This window comes from Calidris pugnax, unplaced genomic scaffold (genome assembly GCF_001431845.1).
Source record: "Calidris pugnax isolate Ruff unplaced genomic scaffold, ASM143184v1 scaffold15, whole genome shotgun sequence".
NCBI classification, from domain to species: Eukaryota; Metazoa; Chordata; class Aves; order Charadriiformes; family Scolopacidae; genus Calidris; species Calidris pugnax.
In genome coordinates this window covers 10,934,534-10,953,083 of record NW_015090774.1, presented here as the reverse complement: position 1 = coordinate 10,953,083, position 18,550 = coordinate 10,934,534, and the positions used below count along the sequence as shown (strand labels likewise).

Here is an 18,550-nt window from a genome sequence, read left to right as displayed (position 1 = left end):
GGTTGGGATTTCTCTTCCAGCAAGGAAAAGCCTGCAGCGTGGTCATGCACCCTGACTGTTCCCAAAGCGAGCCATTGGGAAATGCTTCTGCTGCCTGTGCTTCCACTGACAGAGGCAGTCAGCAAGCCATCTCACCACAAAGACTTACAACAAAACATGGGCGAAAGCACGAAAGGCTGTGTCTTGTTTCGGGAATCACGGGGCAAGAGATCTGCCCTGCCGTGTACTCATCCCATAATAGCCTGTGAACGCTCTGATAGGGACATCTGCTGAACTAAATCTTGGATTTAATTTTAATCCATGTGGCTTCCTCTGCGTTTATCTAGGGCTTTCAGAGGGGAGAGCCTCCGTGCTGACTAAGAAAGAAAATGTGTTATTTAGTTAATGTCCTCACACTTGTATATAAAACACACAGAAAGCATCCTGTTGCTGACTTGTGACTCCACAATCACCAGACCCACACAGCTACAAGGGTGTACACGGGGCTTGGTTGACCACAAGGAAATGATACGTTGCTCCATGACCAAAGGGCAAATTGTCAAAACGCAAACTGCTGAGTCGCGGGGCGTTTCACCATAGATCCGGCTACAAAAACCTCTCTGCCACAGCCCAAGGAGAAGGCACCTGACCTGAGCGGATGTCTCTTCACCCAGATTTTATATGTGCTTCATCTAATAAATCATGACCATGTCTCTTCACCCAGATTTTATATGTGCTTTGTCTAATAAATCATGACCTTACAATCATAGAAGTGTCCATGTTGGAAGGGACTTTTCAGATCATCTAGTCCAACCATCAACCTGACACTGACAAGCGGTTTGTTCTCCCAGTCCTAAAGCTTCCCAAAGCTGGACAGAAGTGAAAAGCACTTCAGGGTAAGAGCCTCATGCAACAAACTGTGCCACACAGCCCCGGCACGACTGCATGCAACTGGCAGTTCAGCAATTTTTTCATGCCGTCAACAGCTGTTGGAGGCCGAAAGGGCAACAGAAATGGAGAGTTTAATCTGCAAGAAATCATCAACAGAGGGAGCTAAGGTTAAATCAGTTCAGCGCATTACTAACTTCATTATTTTAAACTTGTGGGCACAAATCACTTCCCATTTGAGGGAGTGCAGGGATTTATTTGATTGTTCACATGTGCACCGAGCAAAATCTGGCAGATAGGAAGAATTTATTTTCTCTTTATGAGAAGAAACCTGACTAATAGGTGCTTTGTAAATCCTACTGTTTGTATAACCTCACTTCTTGCGAGACCCTCAGGCGTTCAGAGCAGCGCTGAGAGGAGGGAATAATATGTGGCCCGGTTTCCACTGGACAGGGAGTGAGTTACCCCTTCAAAAAATGAAGTTAAGTTAAAAATTTGGTCCTCAGGGCAGTTCTGCCACAGGTTGGAAAACTTTTCTCACTCATCCACGTTTAGGATTTTCTACAGGCAAAACTAAAAAGGACTTTGACCTTATAAGTCATTAGAGGTATAATTGTAGTTCAAAAAAATGTTTGTGCTTTATACCAAACCTAACGGAGAGTCTTGAAGTGAAGGCACAGTTTTAACTCATTAACCATTTCACATTGAAAGTAAAAGTTAGATTACCAATGCTCTTACTAATGCTTTACCACATATTAACACTGACAACCCTGCCAAGGTAGGAGGAAACTGCTGTTTGTTGAAAGCAACTCCTGAAGAGTACCTTCTGCTTTCCCTTTGAGAACCAGAACCTGTATACACAGTGTACCGCTATGTTCCACACTCTGCTCCAACTTAAAATAAATTAAACCTCTCAGTGGCTCAAAATCTTGCAAATATTTGTAAAATAAGTTTGTTTCATATTACTTCTATTTACTTCTTTCCAAGAGCAAAGTCTTTGAGAACCATAAATATTGCTGCAGTTGTTCCTGCTAAGGAAATGGGTGGGAAAAAAATCTCAGCTGCTTCTCTGCAACTGAAGGAACTATCTTGTCCCATAGAGGCTGCTTTATGTAAAATGAACAATCAAAAACAGGTGAAACAGGGTTTTAGTTAAACCACTTTAAACTTCAAAGCATAAATCTGCAGCCAAGGCAAGTCCAAAAGCAAGAATCCACCAGCATTGAGGTATCTGGCTCCTCCTCATCCCAAGGGAAAGCACTTTGCTTAGTGCTTCTCTTTGTACCTGCAGAGAATGCCCAAAACCATTCATTTATACAAAGCGTACGAGGCTTCAAAGCAGATTTCTGCAGTACCTATTCAGACCTATTTCTTTATCACCAGAAAGCTTAGCTCCAATGCTGCCTGCATTCTGGTTATACACAGAGGAAAGCAAAGCACAGCAGCATTGGATGGACTTTGTTACGGTCAAAGTACAAATTAATTGGAAAAAGGAAAAAAACCAAACAAAAAAGCACAACATTCATGAGTGATAAGAAGCAGTAACATCAGAGACCCCTAACTACTAATGTGCATTACTGGCATTTTCTTTCCCCTTCTTCACTGATAATGATGGCCAAAAAAATAAAATCTTAAATCAATTTTTTCTATATTACAAAGGCTTGGAAGTTATGTTTTCTCTTTTTCTCTTCATTGCTTTTATTCCTGGCTCCTCTGTTTTAGTGAGATTGCAACTATTTAAGGCACTGCTCTATAGTTAAATCAGGTACTGCAGGACTTCACATTGGTTAGAAATAATCTAAGGCAGACGTTTCTTGGCTTCCTCCACACTTTCTACACTTAGAAAAAAACACCCGTTGCCTGACTCAGCTTGCCAGTATTTGGTTTTTTATTATTATCTTTTTTTAAATGACACTTTAAAGTATTTCTTGCCTTTGAACACAAGCTGAAGAACTGCAATACCCAATTTGTACTAGTCCAAAAAGTAACAAACTTGCCTGCTATTTGAGGGAATGATGGATTTGTTTAGTGTGTGTCTGCGCGTGAGCAAGAAGGGGGGGGGAGAGGGAGAGTCATGATGGCATACTTGTCACGGGGAGTGGTTTGCATATTAATAAACAGTATATATGAGTCTTTTCCACTGAGGCCAGCACTCAGAGAGACTCCTGGGCACTGAGGAAGGGACCACGTATCACTGCACCCAAGTGAGTTCTGTTTCGGATTTGCTTACAGCCACAGTCTGGCTCCTCTCTTTCCCTTTTCTTCTTCTAATCCTATTCTGCCCTCCCTAGGGCTACTGTTACACCAGCTGCGTGGGGGTTAGTTTCATACAATTACGCGACATTTAGAACAAGTATTTCATTTTTAGAGTGTTGTTAGGTTTTTTCATTGTGAGTCTCTGGCTAGCGCTACCGGCACGGCGAGGGATAACTGAGCTCTCCGCAGCGGCTGCAAGTGTAACTCACATACCCCATCTATGTGCCTTCTCTGCTACTTACAGGCACCTTTACACTGCCCGCTGTACTGATCCATACAATCACACGCACTGCTACAATCAGACTTCAGAAATTATCAACTGCTTTTCTAGAGCTGGAAAGGCAGATCACTAACCTGTCGTTACAGCAAGCCCCACCAGTGCCTGCTGCTGCCAGCAGTGAGCTACTTTGATTATCAGGGGACGTCGCAGAGAGACACTTTGCAAAGAAAACTCCGTCAGCACAACAGGAAAAAGTTGGTGTGGGGAAGCTTGTGGGATTCTGCAGGGAGTTTTCAGTAAGGGAAAAGCCATTTCAAAATGGTATTCTATTAGATGTAAAGGCTGACTTCTATGCATTCACTTATTAACCAAGACAAATCTAGGCAAACGTCAGAGGGATTAGATTAATATTAAGCAGCACCAATCAATTTCTCCAGGTCATTTTTGTGCCCTATTCTGTCCATTTTCCGAATTCCTGTCTTCTGGTTCACCAATGGATTAACATATTCTCATCCTAATTCCCACCATTATTCTATAGAGGAAAACCTCCTACATCTGCTTCCACTGGCTCCATTTTTCTCCTTATCAAAACTCACAGTGGTTTTTTTGCTGTTGATTTTTGTCCTTTTACTTCAAATTTATATTCTGAATAACTGTTCAGGATATTTTTTGCTTTAAAATCTAACTGCTGTCATTTGCCTGTGTGCATAGTCCTCCCGCACACATTTCCTCTGTTAAAAACCATCCTTTATTCACTTCTCATTTCAAACTACCCAAGCAAACAAACTGTAGCTATAAAGTATTTTTCCTGGTGTTCTATGCTTCTTAGAACTGTTTGTAAACACTGGTACTTTCATACTCAAAAGCTGCGACTTTTGTAAAGGAAAAAAGATAGACACAGAGGTCTTTTGTAAGTTTACTTCTGTTTATTCTTTTGTTTTCTTTAACCCAAAATAGAATCCACCTCTCCCTAAAAACGCATATGTAGCCCCTGCCACAGATGCACGCACACCCAGCCACCCAGTCAAATCTATTTGGACAGAAATATCTAAGCATTTAGCAGCAGTAATTGAAGACAGTGCTCACTTTCAAAATACCTTTGATCAAAATCTCACCAGCAAGTAATTACACTGCCTAGCAGCCACTGACTTATTGCTGGTGTTGAATTAGCAAGTGGCATGACATGCCACTAAAAGCTATGCTTACTTACATCAGCTGAAGGCTTATAGTATAAGCTACAAATCTCTAACACATGAATTTTTCAGCCTTCTGCCAGTTAGTCCAAGAGGACCGGGGGGGAGGGGGAGCGGAGCAAAAGAAAAAAAGCATCTACAAAATCCCATACATTCATTTCAAAGTGCCATCATTTTGAATAATCTTACTTATCTGGAGTAAATCTGCTGAAACTCCCATAAAATAAGCTACAACATTGAACTGAAAAAAATGAAATGCTTAGTTTTGTACCTCTTCAGAAAGAACTTAAAACATTGCTGAAACGCCTCCGTAAAACATGAGCATGAAATGGGATAGCAGAGAAAACAAGGACATTCAGCGATACCACACAGACACATCTATGCTTTGGATTTGGGTAGCAGATGGCAAAAGGAGAAGGAGAACAAAGAAAGGTAAACAGAAAGGATGGTTTGAACTGTCTCACGATCTTTAGTTGATGTTTGTCAACAGGAAAGAACAAATATGGGACACCAGCCTCTGTAACTGTATTCCCCAGGTAAATGAGTATTTTTTGTGTGCCAGGGTTCACTGGGGCAGAGCGGGGAACCTGCAGCACTGGGCACGGCCCCAGAGCCAGACTTTGATGGTGTTCCCACAAACAATGGCAAAATCAGCTGCAAACTGCTGCTCAGAAAGTACTTTCTTCTTAAACATAGGGACACGTAGGTTAGGGTTTTACATACCAAGCAGTTTGTGACCATAACTCCTGGGGTCTTGGATGTTGGATGTTTACCACTTATGGCTAAATCCAGGTGGTCCCCAGGCTTCTGCTGTAGGCTGTAGGTCCACGCTTGCCAGCGCTGGTTCTCTCAAGAAGCCTGGCAATGTTCAAAGAGCTCTTTAGTGAGGTGATGGGTTTCCTCAGGCTCACTCTGGTTGTGAAAAAAGTTTCAAAAGACCTGAAAATACACAACATCTGTGCCCGAGCCCACTGCACTGATGCCTCCTGGGCAAGCTGGTATGTACCAGGCACCACAGGGCAGAGCAGGAAGACACCAGGAATTAGTGACCAGAAAACCTGCTGGGTGGTGCTGGAGAACTCTGAAAAGCGAATAAAATCTTGTCTAGTCTCACCCTTGCCAAACATATATTGTGCTGGAAAGTGTACCTAATTCTTTTTCTTTCATGCCTATAATTTTGTTTATTTTTGGCAAGTTGTACAGCGGATTCACAAGATGTGACAGTTCAAGAGCAGAGTAGTTTAGACTAGTAGGGGGAAGGTTTTGGCATTTTTACTCTCCCTTGTACATATACACACACGCATCATGGCTGGGATAGGAAAAAATCTCATTTTTACCCATCCAAGGAAAGGTGCTAGGTGGCCAAGACAGTTGTTATACTAATTACCCTGCCGGACAGGCTTAAGAGTTCAGGAAATGGACATGAAATCATCCTGGTGAAACCATCAGCTGCCTTTGGAGAGCTGACTAAACCACTTAACACACAGCAACGTGACTCACAACTGCGCTCTGTGGGGGTATTGTGAGGAGGTGCTGATTTATCTGAAGACTACAGAGACAGATGCAAGGCATGAATTTTACAGGGATGACCCGTGTTGGCAAGAATTAAGATTATTTAGGCTTTTGTTCTACCACAAAATGCTTCAGGGAATTCTTATAACAGCTGACGAGGAAATAAAAGATTTAAATAGTCTCTCCTGAGAATTTACCTTAACCACTCCTTAGTCTCCATCTTTCCTGAGATGTCTCTTCTTGTTATTTGATTTACCAGTATTTCACGCTCTCAGGTGTGCAATTGTTTCATTTGAAGTTCATTACAGCTTGGGAGACTACACATACAAAAAAAATATTTTAGAAGTTATTTACATAAAACTGGGGCCAAGCAGCTGCAAATCAAAAGACAGAGGATCAGACAGGAAGCAAAGTCATCCCAGATGCTCTGGCCCTAAATGGAAGAGCCTGGCAGGGGAGGCAGAAGGAGGAGCATGCTTCCAAGGCAGCCCTGCTGAGCCCTGCCCATCACTGCCTCTCTGCCTCCTTGTACCTGCTGACATGTAAGCAAGTGCTTCCTCCTCCACTTCAGTTAAAACGAATGGGGTGAGCTTCAAATATCTGAATTCTTATAGTTTTGACTGCAGTTGCTTGTGGAGCAGTCACATGAGAAGCAGCAGCTATGAAGTCAACCTGGAGAAACCCAGTGGACCCTGGTATCCTCCTGCAACAGCAGTCTTGACAGTGATCATCCACTCACTGTCCAGTCACATTAGACTCTCACCTTCAAAAAACCTGCTCAGAACTAGTATTTTCCTAATCCTTCTGTTTTCACCAAGATGTGTTTTTTCCCTGTGTTCTTGAAAGATTTTTCTAGAGTTCCTATTCCCCACATCAGCTAACTAAGCCTGGGGCTTCCTTGGACAAATAAGTGCTTTAAGATCTCCTACTGTGTCTTTTTTAATCCCAGACATTGACAGATCAGGCTTTCAAAAGCTCTACTCATCAGGTCACCTCACCTACTCATATCAGCAATCCCACAGAAATGCCTTAAAAACTTCTCATGTCAGGAAGCTAATTTCCACCACAGGTTGAAAATAACCAGCACACTGGGTAAAGATGTACAAAATCCCACTATATGTGCTTAAAGCCATGCATATACCTAATCTTGAAAATCATGCTAAGAAGTGTCGGGCCACAATCACTGAATTTGGGATTCATCATTTCAGAACTCAACCCTATATCAAATTGCATAAACAGGTACTGCAGATGATTTGTGTATTAAACAGAAAAGAGTGTGCAGGTTGTTTCCCTTTTCTCTCCAAGGTCCAGATTGCTATCTGGCACAGAAAAATAAGTGATCAAATTAAAATGTTTATTTTCTATAATTGAGGCAGAGTGGGAAAAGAGACCATGGCTTTTCAGATAGAGAGTTTATGTCAGACTGAGAGCTGCCAGGAATTAGAGAGAATTACTTAAAGCTTTTCATTTTGTTCTCTGTCAAAACACAGACTGCTGTGGAAATCTTCCATTGGAAGATTTGCAGTCTGCCATTAATCTCTCCAAAAGGAGGGCAAAAAATTTTCTATATTCTTTGCTAAATAAGAATCAATAAAAATATTATTTTCAGAAAAGAACCATTAACCAACAAATTATTTCTATTTTTAGTTTTCAAAGGCTGAAAACGACTCTTAAGCTTCTAATAGTTTTGACTCAATGTTAAAAGCAGAAGTTTATGCTTGAGAAGAGGAAAATGAGCATTTTTTGGTTTTGCTGTACAGTAAGAAAGGACCATGGTGATTCTTCAATTGACTGTTTCCTACTGGGAATCCCAAAGTCATTAGCTTCCCTGTTCAGAGAGTACATCGTGTATGATAGCTACTGTATCCCTCTGTTTTTTCCAGGGAAAGGCAAAAGTTCTTTGTCTTAGTGTTACTTACATCTGGATAAACAGCTTGGATTAAGCCAGTGCCTTCACCAGGCAGAGTTGCCAATCTTCCTCATAAGCCAGGAGTTGGAATGGAACCAACAGCCACCCCGTGGCTGGTTCTTGCTGGCCCAGATTTCTCACCATCAAACTCTTTGCTCTCCAAAAGCGGCCAATATATTGCTATTTCTGTTTGTAATTCCAGTTCTGAATCTAGACATAAAACATAAACACAGAGAGTCTTAGAGAGATTAAGTTTTCATCCGAGGGAAACAAATTTAAGACATTCCTGCAGCATCTGATTTGATAAGCAACCGGGAAAGCTGCATTGTGCCCTGCAGACAGGGCAAGGCTGCTTTACAGCTGGCTCCTGCCTTCTCAGCACTGCTTGAGCAGGAGCAGGTAACCAAGCATGCCTTTCCCCAAACCTTTCTCACCATTATGTTAGGTTGGTTAAATAAAAAAGAAAAAATACTAGACACGCACATTTTCTATCTTTCCTACCTTGCTAAAGCTGCATTTATAAAGTTACAGCTGTGGCAGCTTTTCTTTACTTGCCTTCTGCAATAACTATTTAGGTCTTGTTTCTCTGAAACCTCTGAAAGCCTAAAAGATGAAGGCAGGAAAACTCACTTGGACAGGGAAACATTTCTTAAGATTGGGGAAAGAGAAATTTGCTTTAATACTCTGCTCCCCAATTACAGGGATGAGGAACTCACATAGTTAAGAAGGGCAATAAGCAAGATAGGCAAAATTGAACTTTGTTCCTCACGTGAAAAAAGGCAGAGTTAAGTCTCTTTCCTGGTTAAAAATCTTTCTTTGTACTCTGTAAAGTAACATAACTCTCCCCAGCCCCTAAGGATCAGAACCAAAAATCCATGCTTCAGACTTGAATAGGTCACTCCTGCCATAATAGTCTAAGGAAAAAACTCTCCTTTAAGATGTGAAGACCCTTTTGTCTGTATATACAAAGAAAAAACTCCATAGAACCAGCCAGCTTTTCCCCTTTCCCTTTCTAAATTACTAATTGACTAATGACTAAATTACTAATTGACTAATTGAGTTTACTAATTGACACTAGCACTACTGGGCTCTGTGACTGGGAGTAAGGAAGAGAAGAAATTGAATAGTTTTCCCTCTGAAATCCCAGTGTTATCGTTAATGGCAAATATTCAGCTAACACTGGTCATAAGAACCTCCAGTTGTATACTTGGCATGGTATGTCTAGGACATCACAGAAATACACGAGTAAATATATGAATTGGCTGGAATTGCAGTGCCCTCTCCACCCCAGCAGGACACCCAAATGAGGCTCTTGGGTGTGCATCTATTTCAAACCTACTCATCTAAACTCCAGGCCAACTTTGCAGAAACACCTTGTAAAGAAATAGCAACTGCTTTAATAGCAGCACTAAGAACAAAAGAAAGAAAAATGTCCACCAAGCTTTTCAGCTTTGGCTAGATTATTGCTTAGAGAGGGCATGAACTCTGCTTCACACTTCATAAAGCAAGATGATTCTTGGCAAAAAGATACCTGTAGGCTTACGTGAGTAGAAGCTGATTTATTGTTACACTTTCATCTTATAAAATCATGAAAATGGAATGTATAATATCAGCTCCAGCAATCCAAACACTCTGAACCAATATAACAGCTTAATCTTATTTTAAAAAAATAAACAGAATTATCTATTGACTGAATCATCACTCACTAAACATCAAGGGAGTTTCTCACCTTCCTAATCAGACATGGCAGCACCTTCCTTTCTCACACCCTTCAGCAAGCACTGGCATTCCTCCAGGAGATCCCGAGGTCCAGCCTGCTCTCCTGGTGGCCAGACACAGGCCCTGAGTTCACAGAGGGAGCCCAGAATTGTATTAGCACAGGAAAATGAAACAGAGCTCCCTCAAGGACTATGTCTGGTTGCAATTCAAATGAGTTTACTGACACCAGGCAGCTGGGACCTTCAGCTCTCACTTTCTGGCAGGTCTATCGTCAGGTTCTAGGTGTGGTGCTTTCCATAAGTGACTCCTAAATTAATAAAGAAACCCCATGTTAAATAAATACACATACAGTGCAATGCATCGTCTCTTCTACTCAGGCAGTTCAAGTCACAGATTTTTAGAAGTACCCAGATGAACCTTAACCCAACCCCACTGGTCTTGCTTGCTGGAGGGAACAGTTGGGCTTTTTTAAAATCTTCTGACAATGATGAAACCTTAAGGCAAGAAATGCCTTAATTTCTCACAGTGCAAAGTACAATTAAAAGGGACTTTGCACCACGAGGTCCTTTGCCAGATTTTGGGTGGATGTGAACAAATAGCTCGACATAGCTGGTTTCTCCCTCTCCGCATGCAGGTCAGGGAAAAGCTCTCTGCTGCCTGTCACCTCAAATATCAATAACCTTATCCAAGAAAATGAAATAAAGTGCTGGCTTTGTTTTCTTTCTCGGTCTCTCTCTTTTTTTTTTTTTTTAGTTTTCCTGAACTCACATACCAAGTACCTGCATCCAGGTTTTGGTGTCCGTTACTAGCCTGAGGAATATTTCCTTGTATTACTTTTAGGGCTGGATTTTTCCAAAACAGAGATGAAACACGATTCCTCTACAAAGGCCAGCAGAGCTTAGGTGTTTACTTAAGGCTGGGGCTGGGTATGCAGGACCGCAGAGAGGCAGCCTGCTCCCCCTGAAACTCATCTTGAGGAGGCGAAATGCAGGTGGTGCCCTTGTCATTTAACCTTCAAGACAAAGCAGGGACTCAGACACTGTTGTCTAGTAAAAGCAATAGTAGTGCATTCCTCGCAGACAGCGGGACTGTTTGGTTCTGTATCCTCCTGGTACCTTCATACAGTTTCCAGTCTACCAGTGCTTTTTCTCTTCCTCACTAGTACCATCTGAAAATGCAGCATTTTAGTTCTCAAAGACTGAAACCGATTCCTTCCAGGGCTCTGGTTTTTAACTCTAATCTTGCTTGAAGTTTTCAAACTGATTGCTGGCTCCTGTTTCAACTGGAATAAAAGCATCCCAAATTCTTCAGTTAATACAGTATCTCCATAAAGGCATGAGCAGTTTTAAATTATTTAAAAACTGTCCTAACATATCTCACTTGTAACTTTAACCTGAATTTTGACTCATGAGTAAGGTGGTGGATGCCACCTTTTACACATATTTGACTTTGTCTCATTTTCTGTTTGATTTTGTCACTGACTGGCTCCAAAAGTTGAATTTAATCACGGGATCCGCTAATCTTCTGTTCAAAGGTATGTTAAAGCCAGTTAAGCTGGCTTTAAGAAAGCCGTGGAAGAAAACTAGAAAAGTCAGCTAAGCGGGTCAACAAGTTTAGAGTATTAAAGCTACTTTAATAGTACATTTTGACTAGTTGAGTTCCCTGCTTTGAAAGTTGTATGCGATAAAACTGGGGCTGAGGTTACTGCAGACGCTGTCGATGTAGGGCAGGGCAGGTGTACAGTTGGATCCTGGCCATGTAGTCATCGCTTTACAAATTGAAAAACCACTGCTTAGATGGCAGATTTATTGGTCAAAGGTAAATCAGCCCCGTCCTGCATTTATACACACCTGGCTTTGCAACAAAGTCACCCGAAGAGATATAATAGCACTAAGCAAACTAAACATTTGCAAGTCTGGGCACTGAGGTCCTCCCCCCACCAACATCTTCCAGTATTTTTAAGCCATGACTAAATCTAAAAAAAGATAAATATTTTTAAATAGTCTTAAAAATACCCCTGCCCCCCCAACAAAAACCCCAAAGCACAAACTCAAAGACCCAAAATAGATTTTTTTCCACTAGAAGTGGAAAAAATTTTTCAATCATTTATAATTTTGGGCATTTTTAAAATGGTTTTAATTTGTTCCTTATGATGCATTTATTTACAAAACATACTGGGAAAATAAGGTAAAGGAGGATCAGGAAAAAAACAAAACAACTTGGTATGCTATTTCAAACACAACCATTTCTTTCATTTAGAAACGTATCTGTAATTGTTTAGGAAGCGCTACTCCTGACATTTCGCAATGAATACAAATAAAAAATAAAAACTACAAACATTTACAAAAACATGTTTACAATAAAGCTATAGAAGCCTTTAAAATGTCAGGTATTTTTGGTAAACTCCTTGTAAGGTTGGTTTTCTTTATTTAGAGATGGAAAAAAAAATCATAAGCTTAAATGTGCATCAGCACTGCAAATATTTGATTTCTCCTTACGTTGTATTAATTAGAAATTTGTTTAATTTTGTTTTAGACATTTCAAACAATAGTTTCCACCGCTTTACTACAACAGCCAGGAAGACTTCCTGATCTTCAGCCAAAATTCCCTTTTCTTTACATCATCTCACTACTCCTGATTATACACGTTCTTTGTATATAGAGTTCTCCCACAGTAAGAATTAGACTCTTTCAAAATACTTACCACCAGAAACGTTATGCTTCACTCAACTCCAGCCCACTCTATATATAGCTGTCTGCGGCCTTCCTCATGACTGTACCTTAAAATCTTCTATTCTTGTGTTTTTTAAATAACTTCCAGCCATCAGTTACTCCCTGCTAAGGCAGGCTAGAGGTAGCTGAGATCCTGGAGCCATGCGTGAGTGATGTAGTAAGTCCAGGGCACTGGAACTTCTATTGCTGTTTATGAAAAAACCTCTGTGGACACCCTGAAAGAAGGGAAGCAGACACTGTATGGGTTTTGCATATTAAAAGTCATATCCTCTCTAAATGCAGATTGAATCACTAGTATTCATTCGCCTCTAAAAAAATTAGAAAGTAAGAATCAAGTGGGGTGTTTTTCCCCCTTTTATTCCCAAATCCCTAAGTCATGTCTAACTTAAACCTCAGATAACACATGCTCTTTTAAAAATGCCATTCCTCACTCTCAAGTGACACAATATCAGAAGCAGGGACAAATGGGAAAAAATCACTACAATTTCATCCTCTCTTCTTACATTAAATTTGTAGATATGCAATCCAAACCCATCCTACATAAATAAATAATAAAGTATAATAACATATAGTATTATTATATAAGCACAAGAAAGCATAATAAGTGACAAATCTGGGCACAAAATTTGAAAATAGAGTGGCAAAGTTTTGCCACTTACCTAAAACATACTGGAAAAATCTGGAATTGTCACAATTTATCTCTTTAGAGAAAGAAACAGTTACACCTGTAACCTACGAGCTGCATTTAACAAGCAACAGACAAATGCATTTTCTGGTAATTATCACATCTACAAAACTAATCAGCTCCGCTGAGGACAGAAAGTAGATGTTTTAACTTCTGAGGAGAAAGTGGCAAAGGCAGTTTTCAGCGTGAGTTAAGCTCAAGTTTTCCCAGTTTTTGAACAGAGCCTCAACATCTACAGTGAAAGCTGATGATACATCTGCCCTCAAGCGCCTGTTTTTGAAGATGAGATGACTAAACAGGGGCTTGTTTCTATTGCAAGGTTATGTAGTAGCACTTATTAATTAAAAGAAAAAAAAAGAAGTTGTCTTTCTCTCCCTACTGCAGATGATGTGTGTTGCATGCTTTATTATTAACACTCTGAATATGATGGATATAAAAGAATGGCAGATGACATGCAAGGTCTACTTTAAAGCCAGAAAGAGAAAGGGTTTTGCATTGGGTGAGGAGATGGATGCTTGTTTTAGTTTCCTTTAGCTGTACATTTAAATCTTAGCTAAACTCAGATTTCTCTTACTAAGGTGCTATACGTGCAGAGTTTAAAAGCTTGCTTTTTGTCTAAAGTGGCCTTAACTGTTCACCTTTCCTGCACCATCCTTGCTGTACCATCAAACTCATGAGTATTTAGGTTTGTTGCCTGTTACTCTGAGAAACAGATAGAGCCTTCCTGTTACATGATTCCTAACTTGAACTGAAAGGAAAAGAAAAATCACATGAAACCCTAACAAAGTCAATTCAAATTTTCTTTTGGCTTCTGTACAAGAAACTGAGAATGTGATGACAATTTTCTCAAAACAACAGTGTAGACTGGTTTCCATAGCAAATTTTCCTTCTAAAATAATTCGGGTTGATTGCCTCTGCAACTAGAGTAACAGTTAATGAGAAAAATCTCAACAGTGTGACAATTCTCACGATTTGGTCTTGGATGAAGGTCTTCATAGGCAATAGAAGCTGTGCAGGGCAGGTTTGAGCAAATTTGCTGCTCAAAACCACAGCCATCTTCTGTTACAGTATACAGTTTTTAGATCTGCACTCTGAGAAACGCTTTCTAAAACTGGCCAGAATTTGGAGTCACAAGCAAAGTAAATGAAAACTGAAATTTCTTAGTATGTTTGAAAAAACCAAGCCTTCTTTCTGAAGATACAGAAGGAGGAACTGCAGGTTTAACTGTCATTGTCCTGACATCTGAATGTTGTGGCTGACAAACGCAGAACAAAAAGGTGTGGTTAATGCAATGATTGCAAAGTACAACACATCGTGGCTTACTGTAATGTGTTCTTTGCATCGTACAAGCAAGTGTTTCAAAAACAAGCATATGGTGTGCTTTTGTAAAAAGGAGTTGCGTTACATCTAAGACAGACAGTGTCCTCCCTTTCAGGGATCCAGCATGCCGCAGTACAAGCTGACATACTTCAATCTGCGAGGACGAGCAGAAATCAGCCGCTACCTGTTTGCCTATTCGGGCAAGACGTATGAAGACCACAGGATAGAAACAGCAGACTGGCCCAAAATCAAACCAAGTAAGTAGCACGGGATCTTATCTCCAAAGCTCTGCTAGAAATGCTGTTGAAAAGCAAAGCAAATGAAGAAGTACCTATATGTTTCATGAGCAGGAATAAATTTAATTCCTCGCTTTAATTAAGCCTATGGGAATTTTATTGTCCTGACAGCCAAAATTTCGCTCCTGATGCTCCCACAGAAGTCCAAATCCAAATCTTCAGACAATCTAAAATGACCTACCTGCTGTCATCCAGCTGGGCTTTTGCTCCTTATCAATTCAGTTCAGCTTTTGTCTTCATAAAGCTGATCGAATGTGTGCTAACCTTTCCAGCTTCTTTAGAGAACTTGGTTTCAAAGACCACAACGCAGCCTCTACCCTGGTTTTAGAACAGCAAGTTGGAAACAAATGTCAAGAAGGCCACTCTTTTGCAACCAGAAAGGTCTTCGGAGACAGAAAGTCATGAAAGAAAATAAATCAGTTGATTCTGTAAGAAAACAAAAGGATCAAAATAGGTTCTAAAAATCATTGCCCCTAAGAACAGCACAGCCCCACCAGCCCTTCCAAGAGTGCTCCGTAGGCTAGAATACTCCATTTTGTGTTTGTAGTCAAAGTAACCTCTTTTGAGCTACTAAAGTCATTTGTTATTTCTGTTCATTAAATTAACCTTAGTTCAAATGAAACAGACCTTGAGTTTGGCGTACAGGTATGAAGTCAGAGATATCTGTGTCTTCATTTCATGGATTTGGCCTGCGTTTTGCTACGTAGGCTATGACATGTCACATCTGGAATGAAGAATAATGCCTTTTGGGGAAAATGCACAACTAACGCACAAGGTGATTTCCTTTAATTAAGCAATGTTTCTTAGTAGGCTTTCATAACATTTAATAAACCCAATCAGCAGGCTGCCAAATTCTGGCAGGGTGCAGTTCAATTTGGTCTTTCCCATAATGTTTGCAGTGACTTGAATGACAAATACTCAAGCATCACTGCTCCCCAAGTGGCAGCTGAAGCCACCAGCGGTACTCCAATCCAGAAAACACCAGCTAGCAACCCACGGAGAAAAGTGTAAATGAAGCAGTGGAAATGGGATATTTTCAGTTAGAGATGACTGACTTTGGAAACCTTTTCCAAGAGCTTAAGGCTGTTGACCATGTGGAATACCTTATTTCCCTCCCACTGCAATTCTCAGGGAAGCAGGGTAGAAACTAAAGGTGATATTGAGAATTCAGATGAACTGCGGAAAGCTCTGCATAGATCTTTTTCATGCTTAACTATGCACATATTCACACCTACACACACCCACTTATGTCCTGAAACAAAGTTCAGAGAATATTAGAAAATTGTATTTCTATGTAGAGTTTTGCATACTGATTTTTAAGTAAGACAAATTAAAAAGACAAAATATAAATAGTGACTTAAAGGCTATAGAGGCATTCATATCCTAGGACAAGGTGTTTTAACAGTAGATCTATCGGACCAGGTAAAGGCATTGCACCTCTCTTTGAATATTGATATCCCCAATATCCAAGCCAGCAGAAGAAACAATGTAGGAAATCTTTCCTATGATTTTCTTCAGTCTCATATCATGAATCTCCCAGTGAAGCTTTACATGTGCAGTACTTGTTCATTACAGTGCGTGTGCAGCTGCAACACCATTACCACCAAAACACTGGGAGCAGAGGCACCCTAGAAATCCTAACACATAAGTCTGTAGCTGTATCTGCTGCATTAAGAAATGTTGGACAAGTCATTTAACCTTTGGATGTCTTTGTTTTTCTTTCTGCGATGTGAAAAGTTTGTTAGCAGGATTGCCAACAGTTAATTAAGATTTTTCCTTTTCTCTGCTTAATGGCCTTTCATAGCAGCCCCTGCTATGACTGATCCCTAGATGAAATTCCGAAGTAGCTAAGAAGTTTAGTGAAACGTGGGAGCTGCTGCTTTCAGATTTGTGAAATCATCTGTGCAAAACTTAAGCTGGCCTCGGAGTTCTTTGAATTTCAGGCTGCTGTAGACACCCAGCCAGTCAGTCAGTGGATGGGAACTGGAAAGTATTGTGCTAATTGACCAGGAAAAGGTACACCTACACAGAAATAGTTGGATGCGTGTCTGAACATCTCATACCAAGATGCTAAACTTCTCCTCCTGGAAGGCTCCCTGAATCCTGCCTAGCTCAAGAACCTGTGTAATGTTGGCATTTGCCACCAGTGTCATCTGCATTGCAGAAAATATCCAAGTTGAGTTTCCTCACTAAAACAAGAGTAAAGATACCTTGTCTGTATGCATAACAATGTAATGCTGCTAAGGAAAGTGCCTGGAGATCAACTAACTGATGACTACCTCCTCCTCCTTTGTGAAGCAATTACTCATGGTTTTTCCAGGCAAAGTAATCTCCCACAGGCAAATCATTCAGCAAAACTCTGAATAAAAGGTGGCAACTGGGTTTTGCAGTAAACACTACTGCAGTACAGTACAGTACACTGTACAAGAAGACCAAGAGCCAGTCTGCCCTAAGGTACCTAAACGCTGGCTTTGCAGGACATGACTAAACACAAGAAATGATTGCCTCCTAGCTAGGGACTAGGTTGTATAGGGATTGTGTGTCTTAACACTACGATAACATTGCATACATCAGAGATGCACCATTTGCCATGAGGAAAACCACTTGCATTCTCTGTTATCCTGAGTTTTCACAATGTGCCTCAGCTCCCTTCGTGGAGGCAGGGATTGAAGAAGAAGAAACACCTGTCCTCAGGAAAGCAGGTAGCAGGATCCTCACCAAAAATGTTCAATTGCTGCTGTGTTCAACAGTAAATATGAAATGAAGGGATCCATCCAACATATTGCGCATACACAGGCATAGTTCACTCTGCCGAGAGATCTTCTACACTACTGTCATTCATATTCTGTATTCAGATCTTTCTTGTGAAGCTTAGGATTTATTTTTTTCCCCTTAATTTTTTCTGGACTTCAAAAGGAAACGAAATAGCAGGTTCCAGTCAGTCTCATCCTGGTGAAAACCAAAGGGTGTTAAGTGTTTAGCAATGATAGGGGGAATTACAGTTACATTTGATGTAACAGCAGCTAATGTAACAGCAATTTGGTACACTGCTTATTTTGCAACCCTCAAAATTCCTTAAAATTGTTCCAATTAATTGAACTAATTACATAATTATATATTCAAGTAAGAGTAAGGAACACCAGACAAATTGCTATGCACATTTGCACACACCATGTTTGCATTTACCCACTTGCCTGTGACAGATCTGAAACCAGTTTTGACTGCAGAATCTGCAAGTACAGCATAATGTCCATCTTTTTAAAAACTTTGAGTATAATGAATTAAGATAAAGGAAAAAAATTCTTAGGGAAGAAGTTTGGACAAGGAGAGTACTTCATGTTTCTTGAGCTAAAAAGGGAACATATCAAAGAAATCAAGTTTGTCTAAGTGTAGAAGGAGCCAGGTCTCTGCACAGAGGATTAGTTCGTCAATTTTCAAAAAATTAAAGTAAGGTTTTGCAACAAATAGCAACCTCCCAGCAAAATCACCGTACCATATAAACCAGAAAATACTGTCATTATTCTGAAAAAATACCCATATTTCTTACTTCTCCTGTAACATTGATGGGAAAATAGAAAATGTGTGCACCAAGACTTACATGCAGGAAGGCCATTTAGAAAGCAGACTTGCAGCTGCTGCAAGCTTCATTTTGACCTAGACTGAAGAGCGTGATTGTTTTTGCTGTTTCTTTTGGCATTTTTCCTGTGGCTCTCCCCAGCAAGCTGTTGTCTTAGTGGTCCAGGCAAATAAGTAACTCCTTACTTCTAGAAGTACTGTCTCACTTGATTTTGTATACGCCTAAGTGGTGTTGTGGTTTTGGGGTTGTTTTTTGGGGGGGGGG

At 40.5% G+C, this 18,550-nt stretch overlaps 1 protein-coding gene across 1 annotated transcript in view; it reads left to right on the top strand.

Moving 5' to 3' along the window:
* The first annotated feature begins 2,962 nt into the window (after positions 1–2,962).
* HPGDS (hematopoietic prostaglandin D synthase) overlaps positions 2,963–18,550 on the top strand; it is a 30,710-nt gene continuing 15,122 nt past the window's right edge. The window contains exons 1-2 of the mRNA XM_014943259.1: positions 2,963–3,071; positions 14,529–14,670. Of these exons, the coding sequence (XP_014798745.1) occupies positions 14,538–14,670 (133 nt within the window). The 5' untranslated portion in view covers positions 2,963–3,071; positions 14,529–14,537. The remainder of the gene's footprint in view (positions 3,072–14,528; positions 14,671–18,550) is intronic.